The following is a 20,569-nucleotide window of genomic DNA, read 5'->3' on the forward strand; positions in this document are numbered from 1 at the left end:
CACAGACTGCACACATGTTCACTGGCGCTGACTCATTTTGTCGACAAACAACAGCTTGTGCCTTCAGATTCATTTCGAAGGCGATATCGTCACATAGAAACCCGACATGCACCGGCTTTAAAAGACACCAGATAACAGAGATGCAGTCAACAAGACACGAAGGGACACGTGCAGACACGGCGGGACGTTTTGAGAGGTGAGCGCTCCCTGACGCAACACAGAGAAACATTAGACTTTAGACATCCGACTCGCCACCGAGGGAGCGGGAACAACGGAGTCAAGTCCTCGACTCACCTTCTTACTCTCCTCCATCTCGTGCTCAAACATGGCACTGAACACCGGCGAGCGAGCTGAGACGGACAGAGACAAAAGACAGAGAGAGAGGGAGAGAGGGAGGTTACTGTGTGTAATGTTGATGCATGGTGAGGTTTCTGATATCCGTTAACAGCCTGCCACAGGGCCAGAGAGGAGCGAGCGGGATGATTGACAGCGGCGGCGGCGGCAGCAGAAGCATCGTGTGGAAGAAGACGACTGCAGCTCATGACGACCTGTGAGGTGCGTTTAGCTGGGATTTCATGCTGATCGACTGACTTGACTGGAGCTTATTTGATCCATTATGCTTTAATTGAGGTCTGTCTTCCTGTTCTGATAGCATGGTCACCTGCTGCTGCTCATGATAGACTATTCTGTCATGCTAGCATAGAGCGGATTCTCTTAGGAATAAGGTTTGGAGACACAGGAAGCGAAATTTTAGATGTTATTAGCTGGTCTTTAGCTGGAGTTTTAGTCTTTTTAGGGTGAACTGTTCCTTTAACCCTCTCACTGGTTCACACAGAGGCAAAAAATAGCAGGCAAAGACAGTAAATCAGTCAATCCAGCATGCTGTGAATGATTAACGTCATCCAAAAAATACACACGTTTAAGTGATTTTTAACCATCCTGAATATCCAGAATCGTCTCTTGCTGCAGGAGGACACTGTCCACCAGTTTCTAAATCCTCTTGAGGCAAGGGCAGTTGAGACTATGCTTCCACTTAGAGAAAATGAGCAGTAAAGTGGAGACAAAGCGCAAAAAGAGCTGCTCATTAAGTCCCAAAGTGCCTCAAAGTAAAAAGAAAACAGTGTTTGCAATGCAAATGATGTTTTTATAATCCAATCTTCACCCGCATTTCATATTATTGATTTTCTGAAATCAGATTTAGCCACACTTTTTCACAGACAAATTCAGTTTAAATACCCAAATCTGGTGACTGAAAAGAGACAGCGCTCGGGTACGTGGATGATTTCAGCGTTTACCTTTTCGTCACTGAACAGGTGAGCGATGACAGCACCGACCGGCCATGCTAGCTGTCTGATCCAAGCACGACGCTGCTGGATGATAATTCTTAAAATAATCACCGCTTCCCGTCTCTGTACTTCTGCTTGAGGCAACGACTCAGCGTATTTCATCTGTCATCATCCCGGTCGTGACAGCCGAGTTAGTCCTGGCTGAGGCTGAGCTCAACCTCGCAGATGGAGCTCTGTCAGAGAGGCCGTTCACCACGAATCACACATCAACCACTGTCTTCTGACACGGTTCACTTTCTTTAACACTCCACATTACTGCTCACTAATGAATGCTTAATTAACTAGTGATTAAACTTTAACAAATGTTTGAACACATTATTAAGTACGTGTCAAAGTCAGTGATGTGCTAATTAACATAAGCACTTAATAATGACTTATTAACCGCAGAGCTAGCTACTCATTTAATTATTATTTGGAAACACGGTGTCATCCATCAACTGCGCACCAGCTAATAAGTCTAACGCTGATAATAGCAGTAAAATAAGCCAACAAGTGGATTCAAAGTTAACAACGAGGTCAGCGCCTGCTGCTTCAGTCGTACCTAAAATCATCAGCTAAATAAATAACTCGGCAGCTCTCGGGTCCCGCGGCGTTCGCCTCTCAGACGTGTGTCTCAGATAAACTGGCTCAGGGTCAGAATAACTTCAAAAAGGTCACGCTACAAACAAAATGTCAAAAAGTTCAACCTCTGGGGGTCCATCCCCTCAACTTTCATTTTAAGGAGCACAAGAAAAACTTAAGTTTTCAGGTAAATCACCTGTCAGGATGTTTTTAGGGAGGAAAGATCCACATTCCTGCTGTCCTGCTGGTCCGATTATGACAGGAGTCAGCGGTCGGACTCGTCTGAGGGACGAGGGAAACAGACTTGAAAGTAATAACTCTCATATACCTCTGCTTTCTCTCAGGAGGATTGTTGTGTTTACAGGGGAAGCTGGCCAGACAAGCTGAGGTGTTCAAACCTCCCCAACGACGAGGATTTTGCTTTCAGGTGATATAAATCTACATGACAGAGAGCTAAAGACAGCTGGACTTCTGCTTCTTTGCCGCTACCTCCGCTCGTAGCTACGGCACGCCAAAGCATTTGCAAGAGAGAGTCGTATTTCAGAGACAGGGACATGATGTCGGTGCCAACCCTCTTTTTTGTTCACATATCAGGTGAAGTCATCAGGAGACAAAATCCTCAAAGAGTCAGCGTAGTCATTAATTAATGACTGCTGCATCCTGGAGCAATGAAAGCAAAGTGAGCAGAGAGCTGCCAGGTAGGACTGTGGAGACAAAGCTACAGTAAGGCTGTCTGGTGCAGCTCAGCACTGGTGAGCTCATACTGCAGCAACAAAGGGAAGGGGCGGGCGAGGGAGAGAGAGGCAGAGAGAGAGAGAGAAGTGAAAGGAGGGAGAGAGAGAGAGACAGAGCAAGAGAACAGTAGACAGAAATGGGGAGTAAAGGGAAGTGAGTAAATTTGACAGGGGAGAAGGAGATAAAGAAGGAAAGACTGACAGGAGGACAAATAACGAGGGGACGCGGGGACACGGGAAACAGAGGGACGGTGAAAGGAGGAGGGAGAAAGAGACAAGAGAGAGGATGAAAAGGGGGAACATGAAAGTGAAAGGAGGAAAGATGCAGAAAGGAAAAGAAAGGGAAGGTACGAGACGGAGAGAGCGAGCGGTGTAAAGATCACATGGCCAGCGTGGAGCCAATTTGAGCTGCTCTCCCTCCTTCGTTTGATCCCTCTCTGTCCGTCTCCACGGCGATTAACGGACGGGAGAGTTGTCACGGGAACGGCCAAGAGGGGGAATAACGAGGAGGAGGGACGTCATCTGGACCAAGCGGAGAGAGAGAGAGAGAGAGAGAGAGAGAGAGAGGGGGAGAGAGAGAGGAAGACCCCAAACCACAGCAGCACATAATTAAAATGGCTCCTCACACACACATTTCAACAAATCCAATAATGAACAGCCTCTCTTTGCCCCCGCTGAGACACACAGTTCACCAGTTTCCTCAAACTTTACACGAGCTGATGCTGCCTGTCATCAAAGTGCCAATATCTGCCACAAGTCGTTCGCCACGCACCCTGCGTGTGCATGCGCGCCTGTGCGTGCGCACGTGGTCAACACGGACTCTACGAAGGCCAACGCAGACGCCGGCAGGTGCTCAAGGTGCCTGCAGCTCACACTTTGTGGGGATTTTCAATGTATTCAAATTTAAGCATCCCTGTGGCAGGCAAACTTATTCATTAAAAATAAAAATCTGATGAAGTATTTCCCCTGGTATTCAGTTCTTGTCGCGGTGGAAAAGCGTCTGAAACTGAATTTAGATCGAGTTTAAAACTCTCAAATGAAACCCGGAGTGATGATAAACTCCGCCGCACGCTGGATATTAGTTTGGAAGCGGCCTGCTCTTAAAACTTTTACCCGACTGCTTGATTAGTCAACAGAAAATTAATCATATTTTGATAACCCGTTAATTTAGGTCATTCATCAAGCAGAAATGCCGAACACTCGCTGCTTCTCGCTCCTCCAGTATGAAGATTTACTGCCTTTCTCTGCTTTGTAGAACTGTAATTTCCGTATGTGGGCTTCAGAGTGTTGGTCAGAAAATAACCTCAACACTTCACCTTGGACTCTATTATGAACGCAGCATACAAAGGCACAATGCTCCCTCTGGGTCTATGTATAGACATGGACCAGATATACAAAATACATACTGCATGAACGCCAGCGTTCATGTGTGAGTACGACATAAAGAGTCCACTTATCAATCAGTTTGAAACTCACCAAACATGACAACAGAACTGTATCATGTATTCATATTTATAGTGCATTATGCTACTACTACTATGAAAGTATCATTATTATTAGCATGATCATTGTTGCTACGTATTGTTATTATTGTAGTTTTGTTATTGCATTGCACTTACTGTGGCAGAAAACACACATTTTACATATTTACATGTTTCAGATTGTTCATTATTTCTGGTCCGTTTACACTGTTGTACAGTGTTGATGTTTTTACATATTCTTTAAGGTATTTCTTAGTTATTTTTTCTGTTTTATTACTGATCGACGACGGCAGCGACTGCCGCTGACCCACTTTCCCCTCAGGGATCAATAAAGCAATCTGACTGGGATTCTGGTGTGTTCTGCAGCACAGTGCTGTGTCCTATCACGGCATCGTGGAGAAATGTGACCACACAGTGTTTATCTTTACATGCACGCTTACTTGCAACCATTATTCCAAATTTAGCCTTTAGACGTGTGCACAGTGCCTGGACACCATGCGAGGCTGCATGTAAGCGGGAATATGAGGGGAAAATTACATTCGCCGTGTCAACAGCTTGGTCAAAAACATTGTGTGTTTTGTGCATGTAAACATCGTCAGTGATTTGATGTACTTCACCTCATCGCTGGTCATTTCTTCTCACATCAGAAAATCGAACAAAACGCTGCCCGGCGGAAGCTTCCGAGAAGTTTCGCCGCCTGAATAAATGAAGCGTTGTGTGTCTTTATCTGCCGCCTTTATCAGGTGATGACTTCAAGGATATTCTCACCTGCCAGGATGGCTTTGTGCGCCTGGAACTTCTGTCCGGCGACGCACAGGGAGCAGTCGGTGAACCTGGAGTTGTCCCACAGATCTCCGAGCTCCTCGGCCAGCCTGCAGTCGGGGACCTTCACCATGTTCATTGTGTTCTGGCCTGAGATGTTCACAGAGTCCTGCACCACGCTCACCTGAAAACACACACAGCGTGCGCAGCAGGTGAGGAAAACATCACTTTTTTTTAACTTCTTCAGCTGCAGTTCGAGTGTCTTCTTTTAGATGTGTTAATGAGTTAATTTTATGGTGAACTGTTCCTTTAACTGGTTCACACAGAGGCAAATAAATAGCGTGCAATGTTCATAAAAAGACAATTAGTCAGTCAATCAAACATGCTGTGAGTGATTAATGTGGGTTCTCTGCCTCTGTAATCAATACATCAGCCGCTCAATATGGAGGCTATTCAAAGACAACCTATTCTTCCTTCTTCATCCAATCAGATTGGCTACGCTCTCAAACAAGGCAGAAAATCTGCATTGAAGTCAAATTGGGTGTGTGTGTGCATGTGTGTGTGTGTGTGTGAGTGCGTGTGTGTGTGTGTGAGTTGTCTGTATGTCTTCCCTGCTGACTTCACCACCTGTTACAGACAATGTCAACCAGACTCATTCATCTCTCAACAGGACTCTGGCTGCAAACGCACACACACGAGCAGACTCAGGAGCGCACGCACACACGCACATGCACACACGCACATGCACACGCACACACGCAAATTACTAAGTAATTTCTGACAGCCTGGATTGACTGACTTGCAGATTTTTACCTGCTTGCGGTGTCATCTAATCAAACCGAACAAGTTAGCGACCCACTGCCTCGCTAAGAACGTCGGTCAGTCAGTCAGTCAGTCAGTCAGTCAGTCAGTCAGTCAGCATGACCTACTGACTGTCTTCATGATAAAACAGTCCAAAGTAAACATGTTTCACTAATTTACTGAAGTGTGCAGGGTTCCATCTACTTCCTGGATGGACGAACAAACAAAAATAAAAGGTGTGAAACAAACAAGCTATAATTTCTGCTGCCCAGGCGCGTCGGTGAGATAAAAGCATTCAGCCGACTTGTATGTTGTTGTATAAATTAAGTCAGGCTTAGCGATCATTGACAGTGTTTAAAGTAAAAAAAACAAACCAATCCAGTCTCTTCTGATTGGGCCTGACAACCTCCAATCTTAAACTAACACTCATGACAAAGTGACTCTTCTCTTCTTTTCCGAGGAGCCATTTCAGAGCTGAATTAATGAACGCGTTCTCGCCGTCCAGCTGATCGCTCGCTGAACTCATTAGATCGCTTTCTTTAAAAGCGCCGCTCGCTTTGTGGCACACTTCACAGCACGCTTTCTGTTGTCTTAAAACTCCCCAGAAAGGAGTTAAGTTCCAAAACAATCCCCGTCAACCACCTGCTGAGGCTCATGGGTACTGTAGTATTTAGAGCTGCATATTTTTGACGATGTTGAAATAAAGCTGAATATTTGATGACCCCGTCCTCCCGTCTTTTTAAAGCGTTGAGGAATATTAAGGCGATCATTAAAAGGAAGTAAGAAGCCGTAACATCAGCCGGCGTTACGGTGGCGCAAGACAGTTCAGGCAATGCGAGGTTGCAATGTAATATAGTATAGTAATAGTATGTAATTTTCAGCACTGTTTATTACATTCTGCACAATTATGACTGTCCGGTGTGCGATAACACCAGATAAGGACAAATAAAAACAGCTGTTTTCATTGCTGAGAGCCCTAAACGCGTTCAGAATACTGTTTTCAAGAAAAACTCCACACAAAGTGACCTTGCTGCTGAAGCTTGAGCCAGTGAGGCTGACAAGCCCACAAAAACACAGCCAAGTTCCCTCCTCATCCATCCATCCATCCATCCGCCCGCCTATTCGTCCAACGCCACATCCATCCACCTATTCAGCTCGCACAAAAAAAAAATGAGCCAAGAAAAGGAGGAGAAGCGCATACAATAGAGAAGTGCGTGGCGAGCAGGAAATTGAATGTCAAGGAGCCTTGTTTGCTCCTGATGGAGGTTTGAGGGTTAGCCTGAAGGGGACAGAGAGACAGAGAGAAAGATAGACAGAGCGAAAGATAATAAAACAGAAGGAGAGAGTCAGAAAAAAGGAGGAGAGACGGAAAGGTGCAGGGATAATACAAGGCAGAGAGAATACAGATGCAGAGATACGCAGCGACAGAAGGACAGATAATAGAGAGGCCATCACACCCAAAGGGGGGTGGAGTGTGCGCGAGCTATTGGTGGGATCTACAGCTGGAGATGGCCTCTCGTAAGCAGCAGCTCATTTCTGGCACCGAAATGCCAGAGACACAGTGAGAAGAAAATGTGACTTTTGTGAAGGGAGGAGAGCACTCGAAGTATTCCTCAGTGTGTGAGGATATGACTGTGTGTGTGAGTGTGTGTGAGTGTGGGGCAGTCTGGTTTTCACAGCTGGCTCTGTTAATCACACTCGAGGGGGATGCAGGTCTGACTGACGTGCATCCATCTCCACACACTCACAGAGGAATGCTAGCACACATTCACACGTCGCACAGACACCGGCATTCATAAAAACACTGATTAGCAATACGGAAAAAGGGAGAAAGGGAGCCGCCGAGGAGGAGGGCGGAGGGACGAAGGACGACGAGACTGAGAGAAAACAGAGGAGAGAGACAGACGGACGGACAAAGAGACAGAGGGCAGAGGACAGCAGTTCAGTGAGCTCAAGTTGGAATGAAAAATGGCTTTAGGAGAGGAGGCAGATGAGGAGGAGGAGGGCGCTGCGTCCTGAGTACACAGTGAAAAAATAAACAAGTGCTGAACAGCGAATTGGAAGGGAAGCCAGCGAGCCTGGTCAATGCGTGTCGGTATAAATAGCCCAATTAGCATGGCGGAGCCGTCGCTGGGCTCTCAGAGGCAGCGTGGCAGAGCCGGTCTAATTACTGGCTAACTTGACCAATTATTCCACTGTTTAACCAGGCAGAAACTAAATCGCAGCACCTGGTTATTTAGACACACTGGCTGCCCTGACAGTCTTCACGCCATTAGCTGTCATCTTCAGTCACTGTCAACCTCCTCCCCTTTCTCCTTGCATTTTCCTCCTCCAAATGCTCCTTCTCATGCTGGACGAGTGGACGGGGATGAAGCCGCATTTATATCTGCGTTACAGGTTCACAAATAAACGCCAAATTCATAACGTTAATTTCCTTTAAAATTTCAAATTTAATAGCTTATATGATGTCTATAACGGTCTGCAGCCATGTTAGCAGCTTTGAGAGACTGCAGAGTGTTAACATACCATGATCACCATGTGAGTTTAGCATGTTAGCATGCTAACATTTGCTAATTAGCACTATACACAGAATACAACTGAGGCTGATCCGAATGTCATTAATTTTACGGGTGTTTGGCACTGACTGTGCATAAAGACATGACAGTTTCTCAAATGTGCAGTGACAACTTCTTGATCGCCCCCTGGTGTCTGGTTGCAGTATTGGTCGTAAATCCTCTCCATGTTAGCGGATGGGACAAGGGCCAACATAAAACTTAATCATTGGGACAAGTGCTAACCGTGGCTAATGTCAGCTATCATAGCTAACGATATGTTCTACATGAAAAACAATAACAAACAGAAACACACTTATTTGGGGTTTGGGAGTTCCATGTTAGCCTGTTAAAGCTACAGGCGCCGGTGTGTGGCATTGTTTGTATTGTGTATAGAAAATGTCATGTTGTTCTTGTCCTCTTAGGTCTTTCCGAGCACCCGTATTGTAACTGCATGAATAAGCACAGATACAAATCCAGATGGCAGCTGGTTTGACTTAGCCTGACATTAGCTAAGGTAATCTATGATATCTGACATTAGCTAAGGTTAGCTATGATATCTGATAGCTAAGTTAGCGCTTGTTCCAGCCAACTATATGAACCACACTCTCCTCGACCCTCCCCTCAAACGCCCCCTCCTCAACGCCAAACAGTGACAGAAAGTTGAGACTGAAAACCAGAGACACAGTGATGAAGAAGAAATAGTCTTGAAAAACACATCAAAATCCCCCCCCCCCCCAAAGAAAAACCCAACATCTGTTTTTCACTTTCCAACATTTTTCAACGGCAAAACTTTGTTTTCACGTTCAGTGCCAGACCAACTTTTTTTTCCAAGTGTTTCAATGACAATGTCTCCTTTTTCGATGCCAAATTGTATTTTCAGTGCCAAAACTTAAAGTCACTGTTCCGGCCCTGTAGTCACTGAAGTCATTAAGAAACATCCACTGCCGGCCACAAATATCCTCGAGCAAACTTCATGTTGCACTGACCAGTCAACCGACTGAATGACTCATTTATTTCCCAGCGGTGCTGATGATGATGATGACAAAGATGATGATGACAGAAACACAGTCTGTGTAAAACCTTAAGTAAAGAACAACAGTAATGAAGAATCATTGCAGCTACATCGCCACAATCATCATTTGTTTTGTTAATTAAGTTCCCAAGATAAGTACTTACTAAAGCGCTCGCCTCCCAGTTAGTTCCACAGACATCAAGATGGATCTGTCGTAAGCTCCCTCTCAAACCTCCAGGCAACGCAGAGTTAATATTGAGTTTCGGTACCCAGATGATTTATTCATAATGCATCAATCTTTTTCTGCCTGTTTATGTGTTTGTTTATGGATTTACAGTGTTTTGCCACGCGTGAAATAGTTTGAAAAAGGGAAAAAAAAACATCAAATCAAATAAAATTCATTAAGTTATGGAACACTTGTTTCATTTCTGCGTTCGGTCCTGCACGTTCTCAAACACGTAAACACAGGCAGGGATCAGGGACGCCCTCGTACACTCACCTGATCACACACGCACGCACGCACGCACGCACGCACGCACGCGCACACACACACACACACACACACACACACACACACACACACACACACACACACACACACACACACACACACACACACGCTCTCATCTGACACCACGTGCTGCAGCTGTGTGACTTTAAAAGGAAAATCTCAGTGCTTCTCTTTTCGGGGGTAATTTATTTCTCGCTTCCTCTCGTTGTTAAATTAGCAATAGATCATTTGCATGAAGGTTATTTGAATTCGAACACTTCGTAGTTTCTCTGGCCTGATTTGGGGCAGCCTCCCTTGTAATATGAGGCACACTGCTGCTGACTTTTTGGGTAACGATATGAGTGCACATCTCCTCTAGCAACTGTCAGGATATGTCAGTCCCACACGTCAGTTTCTCCTAAACCGCCTTTCCACACTTTCCCACGACTGATAACGCATTCGACATGAGATCAGACGCCATTAGGGTTCAATTCTACCTCCAGAAAACTGTATTTATCATGTGCTGTGTGTTAGTTACGCCTGATGTGGACATAATTACCTGTTTGACTGAGGGAACAGTGGACGGCTTCAGCCTTCGCCCGCTGACAGACGAGTACAGCGTCTCACGATCTGACCAGAATCTGTGGTTTTGAATGGAAATCCTGTGCAGCTGTGCTGGCCGAGTCAGGGTCCGACAGCATGGAAATGGTTTATAATTGGAGCGATAACAGTCCAGTGTAATTACATGTTTCAATAATAAAAACTGATACCAAGATTGGCTTAATACATTCAGGTCCATTGTGAACCAGCTGCAGCCCAGTGTCACTATTTCATTTGTGTTATTTTAACTCCAGCCTCTGTTTCTCATTAGCTCTGTGCTGCTTTGATGGAATTACTACTCGTCTTCCTCTCAGCTTTCGGATCTGCCGTCTTGTGGGTTATACTTTCTTGTTGACAGGTTATCACTAGACTATTTTACTCCAAGCTTTTTATTTCGGGCAGAGTAAATCAATGCAACAACATCACACTTGCTTGCAGAGGTGAAGATCTGCGCTCTGAGCACTGGATGCACATGAAAAGGACTCCCGAACACCGGCAGCCATACAAAACCAATTGATTGACAGTGATCCAAATCTGATTACCCGGGGCAGCTGTGAGATATACCGTTGAGCTCTGTGGAGGTGATTATTGAAGCATTAACGAACGAAAATTGAATTGTTCACACAAGTTAAACAAAATGTTTTCTATCTTTCACAATATTAACTTTATCATATCTGCACTGCACTTCAAATCAAACACCACATTAGTCTGCGCGATGCTGCTGCTGCTGCTTGGGAGGAAGTGCATTAAAAAAAATCACTGAAAAGTTATTAAGAGTTGATTACTGGAAGGTATCAGCAGAGGCTGTGCAGTCATATATCATGGATTCATCATGTGATAGTTAAACATCTAAGGGAAATTTGATTTCAGCTTAATTTGAATCTAATGTTGAGGGAACTAATGCACTTCACTACACGCTGAATATGTAAAACTTAACAAGGTGAGTTTGGTTCGCTGGCAGCTGAGACAAAGGATAAAGTGCATACGTACACACAAACACTTTTCAACTACACTGGCTTAATAGATCTGTGATCTTTAAACTCGTCGTCTGAACCCCCCGAGCATGAAACTCATCACCAGCTCTTTATAATGCATGACTGGCCCTCCGCTCTGCAGCCAGCCAGAGTAAACAGGCTCCATGTCACCACAGCTCCCCCTCCCCCTGTCTCATTCACCCGCTCCACCCACTTTTGGATGTTACAGCACAGGAAAATCAAAAAGCACTCGGAGCAATGACAGGATATTTCAGCGTGGAGGCCGACTCTGATACAGGAATCAGACTTAGCCGCCCTCCGGCAGCTGCAACAGGTGACTGAACTGATTAAAACTGAGAGGAACGGCAGAATCTCATTTGCTCCCGACGCCATTAAACAAACATAGCCCCAAATCCCAACGCTATTAAATTAAAGTCAAAAATAAACACTGCGCTCGATCTCCTCACAAGACAACAGCTAGAACTTCACCTTCTGTGATTACAGGCTATTCGTTGCATCCAAGTTAGCTCTAATTGTCTTCCAAGCACCTTATCCAGCCTGTAAGGAGTTAACCGAAGCTTTTACAGCAGCTGTAGTGGAAACACACTCGTTAGGAGGCCTTTTCTTTGGAGCACAATAAGTGGTGTGTTTTTATTGTTGGAGGGGAGGGCAGGGACAAACATCAAGCAGGCAAAGAAATGAGCGTCACAAGGAAGCCTGAAAGCAGGCAGCAAACAACTGCAAACAAATACAGTTCTTCTGTATTCCTGCAGTATCAAACTGCACCTGCTGTCCCCACCAGTAACCAGAAACTGGTCTGCTAGACTGGCTGTTTGCAGGACCCAGCTGTGTCCATTCCAGCGCAGACGGGCAGGCCATCCTACCGCTGACACAGAGGTGTTTGGGTGAATCCACACAGACGAAGGAATTTTTCATGCATGGTGTGAAGTCACGCCGCTGAGCGAGCACTGCGGCCCGGTTCACAGCCGAGCGTGTTACCCCTCGTTCTCACACGTACACAGGGTTTCCACACACACTCGGCGTCGCCACTGGCGGCGAGCTTTTGCCTCTGCGTGCCGTCTGTGAACGCCGGCCATTTGGGTCTCTTTTTAAGTAGTTTTGTTTTCTCTGCTGGAAGATCACAGACGCCAAAAGTGATAGCTTTGAGACTCCGAGGCCCGATCTTGAGCGCTTGAAGGAAATGTTTGGACAAAGGAAAATAAATAAAAATGCAGACAAAAGTTGTCTGTTTGTTCAATTTTCTGCTGTCTTTACTCTGGGAGAAGCAAAGGGCTTTTGATGGGATATAAAAGACCTGTTGATGTGGTTTTGGTGCAAAAGTGCTGCAAAGGCAGTATCAATTAAAGGAGCTGTTGTGGCTAAAAGATGGGTGCAAACAAGCGATGGCAGTAGAAACGTCGCGGCGAGAGAAGGATGGAGCTTGCACTCTGTTTGCTCATTCTCCTCCTGTGTCTCGCCTTCAGTCAGCATTTATATTTCCTCTTCTTTCATTAGATCTTCAGTCCTTTTCAAGTCATCTCACCTTGTTCACTTTTCCTCTTCTCAGAGATCTATATAAATACATTTTAGCTCATTTCCCATGAATGAATGATTGTTTTTGTCTTCCAATTTCGCCTGCACAAACCCAAATCTCCACGTGCATCCTTTCTCCTTCCCGCCGCTGCTTCTTTATCCTGCCGAGAGCTGCTGTTGTGTGTGTGTGTGCGTGTGCTGCTCAGTGTGCAGGGAGGGAGCAGCTGGAGCATCTGCAGTCGTCTCCTCTGACAGCAGCACGGCATATGGCGGGGCCCTGTGAAGGATGGGTGCTGTCACCCGGCAAAGTGCTTACCCACCGACAAGAGAGGCGAGCCGCACTAACACCATGAGGAAGAGGAGGAAACAGCTGAACATCAGCACCCCACTCATTTATTCTCCCAACACCACCTCGCTCCAGGAGGGACGCGGCGGAGGAGCCTTTAAGAAAAGACCTCCAACTGGGTGGCGGTGGCCAAGACGCCAGCTGAAGTGCGTTTCAGTAAATCACATCAAAGGTTGTCGATGCGCACAAGATAAACCAATCACGAGGAAAGCACTGGCTCACCTCCAGGCTCCACACAGAGGCACCGATCCTCACGTATGCACTCATTACCCTTTTGTGTGTCACACAGAGGTGCATACGCCTGCATGGTTATCATACAGGACATTAATAATAACTAAACATGCAAAGCAGCGATGCACAGACTGGATCTGATGTCACCAAAGCCCGCATGCACGCATAAATCATCCACCCACCCGGACGATTTATTTCCTCTGATTTAGACGCCGGCGCCCGTGTGGACGTGTTGGTCCACCTCTACCTGTCCCTGCAGGCTGTATTTCCTTTAAATGACGTTAAGCAGCACAAAGTCACTTCCAGGTGATTTCTTTATGGTGTGTTGCATTGATGCGCGAGAGGCTGCTCTCAGTGATACGTTTCCGTGCTTGCAGCATTGTCACTGCAGCAAACTGTGCGACATTTAAGCAGCAAACCCACGAACTAGACAGCACAGAGAAAGCTGAATTAAACTTTCAGTTTCTGGAGTAAATATTTTTAGTCCCGACAGAGCTCAGGATTTGTCAGGAGGACGGCTGCTTTACTCCAAACAATTTCCCCGTATGAACCTGGACTGGGGGTGTGATCTTTTGGGTGTGGAGAGGAACACAACATTAATTAACATTAGATCCTGACTGATCCTGCTGCCGTGTCGGGAGATTTAAATAATCACTGAAGTTACGCTGCTGTGCCTCACGCGTAAATGCACATCTCGTCTCTCTTAATGGGGACACACACGTATCATTTCTGCTGCATGGGGCTTGCTCCAGATATTTAATAAACTCAAGATATAGTTTATTTCACCCACGCCATTAATCAGAATATTAATTTTTATGATGTATCTGTGGATCACCTGCAGTCACAACGATCCACACATGCAAAGGCACAGCTTACCGCCTCATATGTGACCAGTAGGAGGCAAAAACATTTAAGCTCTGGAGTTCAAAATTTCCATCTTGGGTGTAATTTTATCTTAAAATCAGAGTGAAAGGCAAAAACACATTTTCCAAGCTCTAATCTTGTGTCCTCTTGGTATATACGAAATGTCATTTTTGAGTATTTTTATATCGAAATCCCTCTTTTTTCTCTTCCTGTTAAATGTTCCATTATTTTTGATGATTCATCGTTAACTCGGGGGTGTAGACATAAATGGATCCAATCAGATTTGATTAGGGATGACTAACTAAACCCCCCCCTTCATGCAAAAGCTGCACATGATGCTAGTTGACCCTCAGCGCGTGGGTCATAGTAGCTAGCAGTGATATCACTCAAATACTTCACATTACTACAATACCACACATTTCAGTCCCATGGAAGTGGTTCCAAAATTATTTCACAGATCATACTCAGTGTGTCTATGCAGAGGGCCACAAATCTGAATTTCTTAAGATAACTAAAGGTGTCCCCCAGGGATCCATTTTGGGGCCTATTTTGTTTTCTATCTTTATAAATGATCTGGGTAAAGACATTCAAGCAAAAATACATTTATATGCTGATGATACAGTTATTTACACCCATGCTCCCTCCATAGCAGGGGCAGTGCAAGAACTTCAGGCTGCATTTCAGTCATTACAAACTTCATCGCTGAGTTTAAAATTGGTTTTAAACACTCGGAAAACAAAGTTTATGGTCTTCACAAAAGCTTGGTCACATTTGCCTGGTGATTTTGGCATTTTCACATCTGAAGGTAAATCCATTGAAAGGGTCCCCTAATACAAGTACTTGGGTATATGGATAGATGACAAGTTTTCATTTAATGTACATATTACAGCTTAAAGATTGGCTTTTATTTTAGAAAGTCTTGTTTTACTTTCAGTGCTATGAGAAAACTTGTGGAAGCTACTTTTTTGTCTGTGATGTTACTTTTCAATGTACCCTGGGTTTTTCACTGATTTGGGGAAAACTGCATTTTCCTACTATGCCCCATGGGCTTGGAATAATCTGCAGAAAGATCTTGGATTAGAAACACTCATATCAATTAATAAATTTAAGGGCATCATGAAGAATGTGGTTACGGAGACATGTGCTTGTTTTTCTTGAGAAGTCCACTATGTTTTAATAATTGTTTTTGTTGTTTTATTGTGGAAGATGGAGCAGATGGAGGTGCTGACATGGATGTTAATACTGAGGGAAATGCAGCCAAACGCACTCAAAACTAAGCAAACTTCAGCTGATTTTCTTCATCAGACACTGTTTTCATCAACAACAGCCTCACTGCTTCATTCTGGCTTCTCATCTTCAGTTTTTAGTCATAGACAAGCCTAAATGTAATGTTTCTAAAGTTTCTTTTCCCACTAAAACCGTCCTCGTGGCTCTTTTAAAATCCACGTTTGCGTCTCCTTTTCAGAGGAGGAGAATCTTCCCTGCGAAACTGACAAATAGCATGGCTTCAGTAAATCCAGAAGGATACATAATCAGCCTGGATGAAGATGTCTGCATGCTCACTTAAAGACATGTGCAATGAGAAGGGCTGCGCACCTTACAGACAGGCTTAATCAGTACAACACGTTTTGGGGGCACAATGCGTTACATCTCTAACCCGTCTTTGGTCAGCTCTTGTTGTTTTTAAATGTGCTATAAAAATAAAACTCTACTTGACGTCTGTGTGTCGTCTCTCTTCATCTACCCCATCTCACTTCATTTATGTGTAAATAAGACAGCAGATAATACGCTGTAGCTCTCAATTTCTCAAGTGTTGTAACCTGAATGGAAGAACAACAAAATCAATGGGATTTTTAATAAAACATCAGTCTAAAAATAACATGTCGGTGTAAAAAAAAAAAAAAAAAAATGAGGAAGCACTTCTTGGACCTGACGGCGATGTGACCCAGAACAGGTGCTCCTGATGCACAGGCAGGCAATCGATGAATCCCCAACACAGTCGAGGCACTCTGCCTCATTAAGGTACTTAAGTTAAAAAGCCTTTTTATTTATTATAGTGGCTACAAGACTAAGAACAAGTCCAATGCGTATCGACTGCATGCCGGCCTTCATCGGCGTCAATGACACTCGAGCTTTGGGGAACTCATTCACCTTTTCTGTGGACATCAGAGCATCAGTCGCCAGCCTGTAAATGGCTAAAGCTGAGTAACAATTCATAGAGCACAGTGTGCCTGCATGCTGGAAACAGAGAAAAGCAGGCTTTGCCACAGACGTCTGCGGTGTATTTCACAGAGGAGGAGATCTCCTCTGTGAAATACACCAAATGTGTCCGGCAGCAGGAGCTCTCTGACTCCTCCTGGCTCACTAAAGGTGGACCGCTGTGCTCCTCCACTTCTCAGCAGCCAATTTAACATGACTGACAGATATGTTTCACCGCAAACTTCTCCCTTCCAAAACAAGCCCTTCTTTTCCCTTTAGTCAGTCAAAACAGACTTCCAGAGTAGTAACCCTCGCAGTGTCAGTCAACACGACTCTGCCTGCAGGCAAATCACGACAGCAGCGGTTGTTGAGATTTTCCGGGAGCCACAGGACCCCACGTGAGCGTCTGGTACTGCTGGAAAAACTTTCAGAGCATCTGCATTATCTATAGCATGAAGAGCCAGACGGCCACGGCCTGACCTCAGAGCAAGAGGTTACCTGAGGCGCTGGCAGGGAAAGCGTGAGAGGGTTTAAATGGATGAAAGAAGGTAAAAACATGCCTCATCCATATGAAAATATTCTCTCTCAGACTAAATCTAACCCAAACCATCTTTTTGTGTTTCATCCTGTGTCATCTTTATTTTCCCTCTCTGTCTGTTCTCCACCTCCCGCGGCGTGAAGCCACCCAGTGTGCCCACTTTTCCCGAGAAGGCCTTTCCTTCAATCTCCTCTCACTGTGCGTCCTCCCCCCTCCTTCATCTCCCTCTGTCCCCTCGTGCTCTCTTTTGACAGTCAACGCAGCACCTTTAATGGGAGCTATCTCCTCATTAAATACCTGCATGTGTCTGCAGCGCTTTGGCGGGGATGGAGGAGGAGAGATAAAGACAAAGAGAGAGGCGAAAAGAGAGAGAGCAGCAGCTGGTGTTGTTCAGGCCCTCTCCGACATGACACATAGCCAGATTCCCTTTGCTAAATTTGAATTACTAATGTCTCCGGAGGCAAAGGAACCAAGCGCAGGGACCAAGGGTCAGGAAGAGAGGTTGAGGCAGTATCCCCCTCCTACAGTGATCTGGCTTCTCCTCATAGCCTTTCACCTCTTTGACATTCTACTACACAGAGTAAGAGAGGAAGAGAGGCAGGAGACGGAGGAGGGCAAAGAGGGACGAAGAAAAAGTAGGGCTGAGCAGAAAGGAGGAGGCAGGGAAAGGGACACGGGGTGAGGTGAAGGTAGAGTGAGGGGGGAAAAGTAAGAAACTGTGGTGGGAGGCAGCCAGACATGAAAGGAAAAGGGAAAAGAGGAGGAGGAGATTGGGTTTGAATGATAGATAAGATGGAGGGGAAAAAGAGGAAGTGGAGGGGATGAGAGAGGAGAGAAGAGGGAGAGAGCTGGGCTCTGGGGCGATGGGGCTCTCTCAGATGCCGGACGAGACCATCTGGACGAAAGCGGAGCCAGGTCTCTGACGGTAAACACTGGGCTTCAGTTTCACATGGAAAAAGACCAGGGAAAGAGATTCAAACACCCGTTCAGCACTTTCTTACCGCCATCCACCCAAAACCAGCCTCCGCCAAGCGTCCTGCCCACGTGTTGGTGGAAAACGCTACCAGACTTCACCGTTGGCAATCTCATCATTTACTGCACGCAGCAGCCCACTTCCAGACTGCCTTTTCTTCTCCAGCACACACACATATGTTTGATTTTAACGCTGCTGCCCATCAATACATCAACTGTCCGACTCGCTTTCAGAACACGAACTCTCGGCTCATCTGGGGCTGCTCTGCCGAATCTGTCCAGAGGTTAAAAGAACGGTACATCTTTAGCAGAAAACTTCCATAGAACCACTTTCAAATCTTAAAAAACACAGAAAATGTTCCCTCCCTTTATTATTTATCCTCTTTCCACTCTCATTTAATCTTTTTCTGCTGTAAACACTTTTTATATTAAGTACATTGATTTTTCCTTGCGTGCAGAATGTGCTGTATAAATCAGGCTTGCCTTGCTTTGCCTTGCCTGTTCATCAGCAGCGCTGGCTAATTACCACAGTACAACACAAATGTACGGGGGAGGAAGTGGCCACCGAGGACTTGAACCAGCAACCCCGCCTCCTCCCCCTTCAGGAGAGTGGATGAATTCAGAGAGAGAGGACTCTTCAAGGTAACTAATCCCTCTTTCCTGCAGCTCATTCTCTCATCCTCAAAATTACGTCCCAGTGAGACACGCCTGCACAAACACACACAATATATGCACAAGATACTCCTCCAGACGCACACACACACAACTCTACCCCCCATCCCACATGGCTCTGGAGAAGCAGCACTGCCCCTCCTACCCCTCTGTCAATAAGCCCAGTTTGGAAACACTTTAAACAGACTTGCACATCGCTCCGCTACAAAAAGGGAAAACTTCAAGACATGCTCTCCTCCATACCCACAGGGTTAATTAGAATTGTTTTAAACAGCCACTGCCATGCTTTTTAAACATTTATGGGTGCATGCATTACAACTAATGCATTAACATATCCAGAAAGTTTAACCTCTTCTCCGCTCCCTGGCTCCATTATGAGGAGCTGAGGGCAGCGGTGGAGAGAGAGGACAGTTGACCTCTGCTGCCCCCTGTGTTACAGCTGAAAAACAACAAGGGAATTTTCAATGAGGAGCAGCAGCCAGCTTTGGATCAGAGGAATCAGAGCCAAGGCGCCATGCCGGCTGAATGACAATCAGCTTGTATGTTAGTGATGAGAGAGAGATCTAAACCCAGAGGCTATGTAGTACCAATAAAAACATACATTATTCACTAACAGGGACATACAATGAGAGGTAGCGGTGAATAAAAAGATGAGACAAGAATTACAGCTGCGATCACTCCGAGGCAAAGCCACCAATACAAACAACACTCTTAGATATTTCAACAGTATTCATTATTTTTAGATTCTATTAAAATTAGATATTTTGGGGTAATCCAAGTAGTTCTGCTAAGGTACACACCATTCAGCATCAGTGTGATCCGCCATCACAATTTCAGTTTCACAGGCTAATCATGGGAGTCTGTGTTTGTCTGCAATATTGAAATGTCTCACTTGATGAATAATAATTTGGATCTAGTAATATAATCAGGATTATCATTTTTGAATGAGCAGCCTGTGCCCCTAATTTCGTTTCTTTCTGAAGACGGCGAGCGTGTTGGACTCACAGTACCTCACAGAAAAGTGTCAGTTTGTCCTCAGGCAGCAGACCGTTGGCCTCGTCCAGCAGGAAGTCCCTCCTTATGAACTTCTTGAAGCCCCAGTCCTTCCCCTGGACAAACCGGTACGCCCTCTGGCTCTCTGGCAAAGGAAAAGCACACGCACGAACAAGGAGAAACAAGATTATTTGGAGACTTTCACGACGTGATTAAGCTCCGCGTGTGTGAATGTGTGTGCGAAAGAGAAAGTTTGTTATGAGTCACGGCCATAAGCGGCGGAGGAACAATGGCAAAAGAGGCTGGGTGCAGGAAGCAATGCCTGCAGGGAGCTTTTAACACTTCAGAAGAAAACAGAATCTCTCCCTCTTTCACTCTCCGTATCCTCTCGCCGCCACATAAAGACTAGTGGTAAACATGAGACAGAACTGCTGTGCCTCTTTGGCCAAGAAGTGAGAAATTGCAGGGATCAAAGCAGTCCAATTATCATGTGTTTATGGAGTGCCAATTATCTCTGACAGTGGCAGGAAGGATTCTGTAACACTCAGTCGCACTACAAAGACACAGGATAGGTGCTGGAGTTCTTGTGTGTACAATAGTCACACTGTGGGGGCGGAAACAGCTATCTACAGTCACCTAACAGTCACAAATGCTCACATACAAGGTCAAAAGATAATGACTACGGACTATGACTGCGGCAGAGATCACAGCAAATTAAAGCTAATTGGCAACAGAAAGAAAGCAAGACGCTAACACATAAATTCTGCAAGCAAGTGGAGCTCCGTTGGAGGGATGTAACACCACATCGTTGGAGAAATTACATCATTCGCCATTTTGTTAATGAGAAGAAAACGCCTCCTCGGGCGCTGCTCTGGGATTTCTGAACGTGCTCAGCTGAGCCGAGC

General features: G+C 45.4%; 1 protein-coding gene across 2 annotated transcripts in view; it reads right to left on the minus strand.

Annotated features, from left to right (window-relative positions):
* spop (speckle type BTB/POZ protein) overlaps positions 1-20,569 on the minus strand; it is a 93,806-nt gene that overhangs the window by 25,297 nt on the left and 47,940 nt on the right. For both annotated transcript variants that reach the window (XM_070981151.1, XM_070981150.1), the window contains exons 6-8: positions 19,682-19,809; positions 4,891-5,068; positions 295-350 (exon numbers count right to left, since the gene is read on the minus strand). In XM_070981151.1, the coding sequence (XP_070837252.1) occupies positions 295-350; positions 4,891-5,068; positions 19,682-19,809 (362 nt within the window). The remainder of the gene's footprint in view (positions 1-294; positions 351-4,890; positions 5,069-19,681; positions 19,810-20,569) is intronic.

Source organism: Chaetodon trifascialis, chromosome 15 (assembly GCF_039877785.1).
Source record: "Chaetodon trifascialis isolate fChaTrf1 chromosome 15, fChaTrf1.hap1, whole genome shotgun sequence".
Taxonomy (NCBI): domain Eukaryota; kingdom Metazoa; phylum Chordata; class Actinopteri; order Chaetodontiformes; family Chaetodontidae; genus Chaetodon; species Chaetodon trifascialis.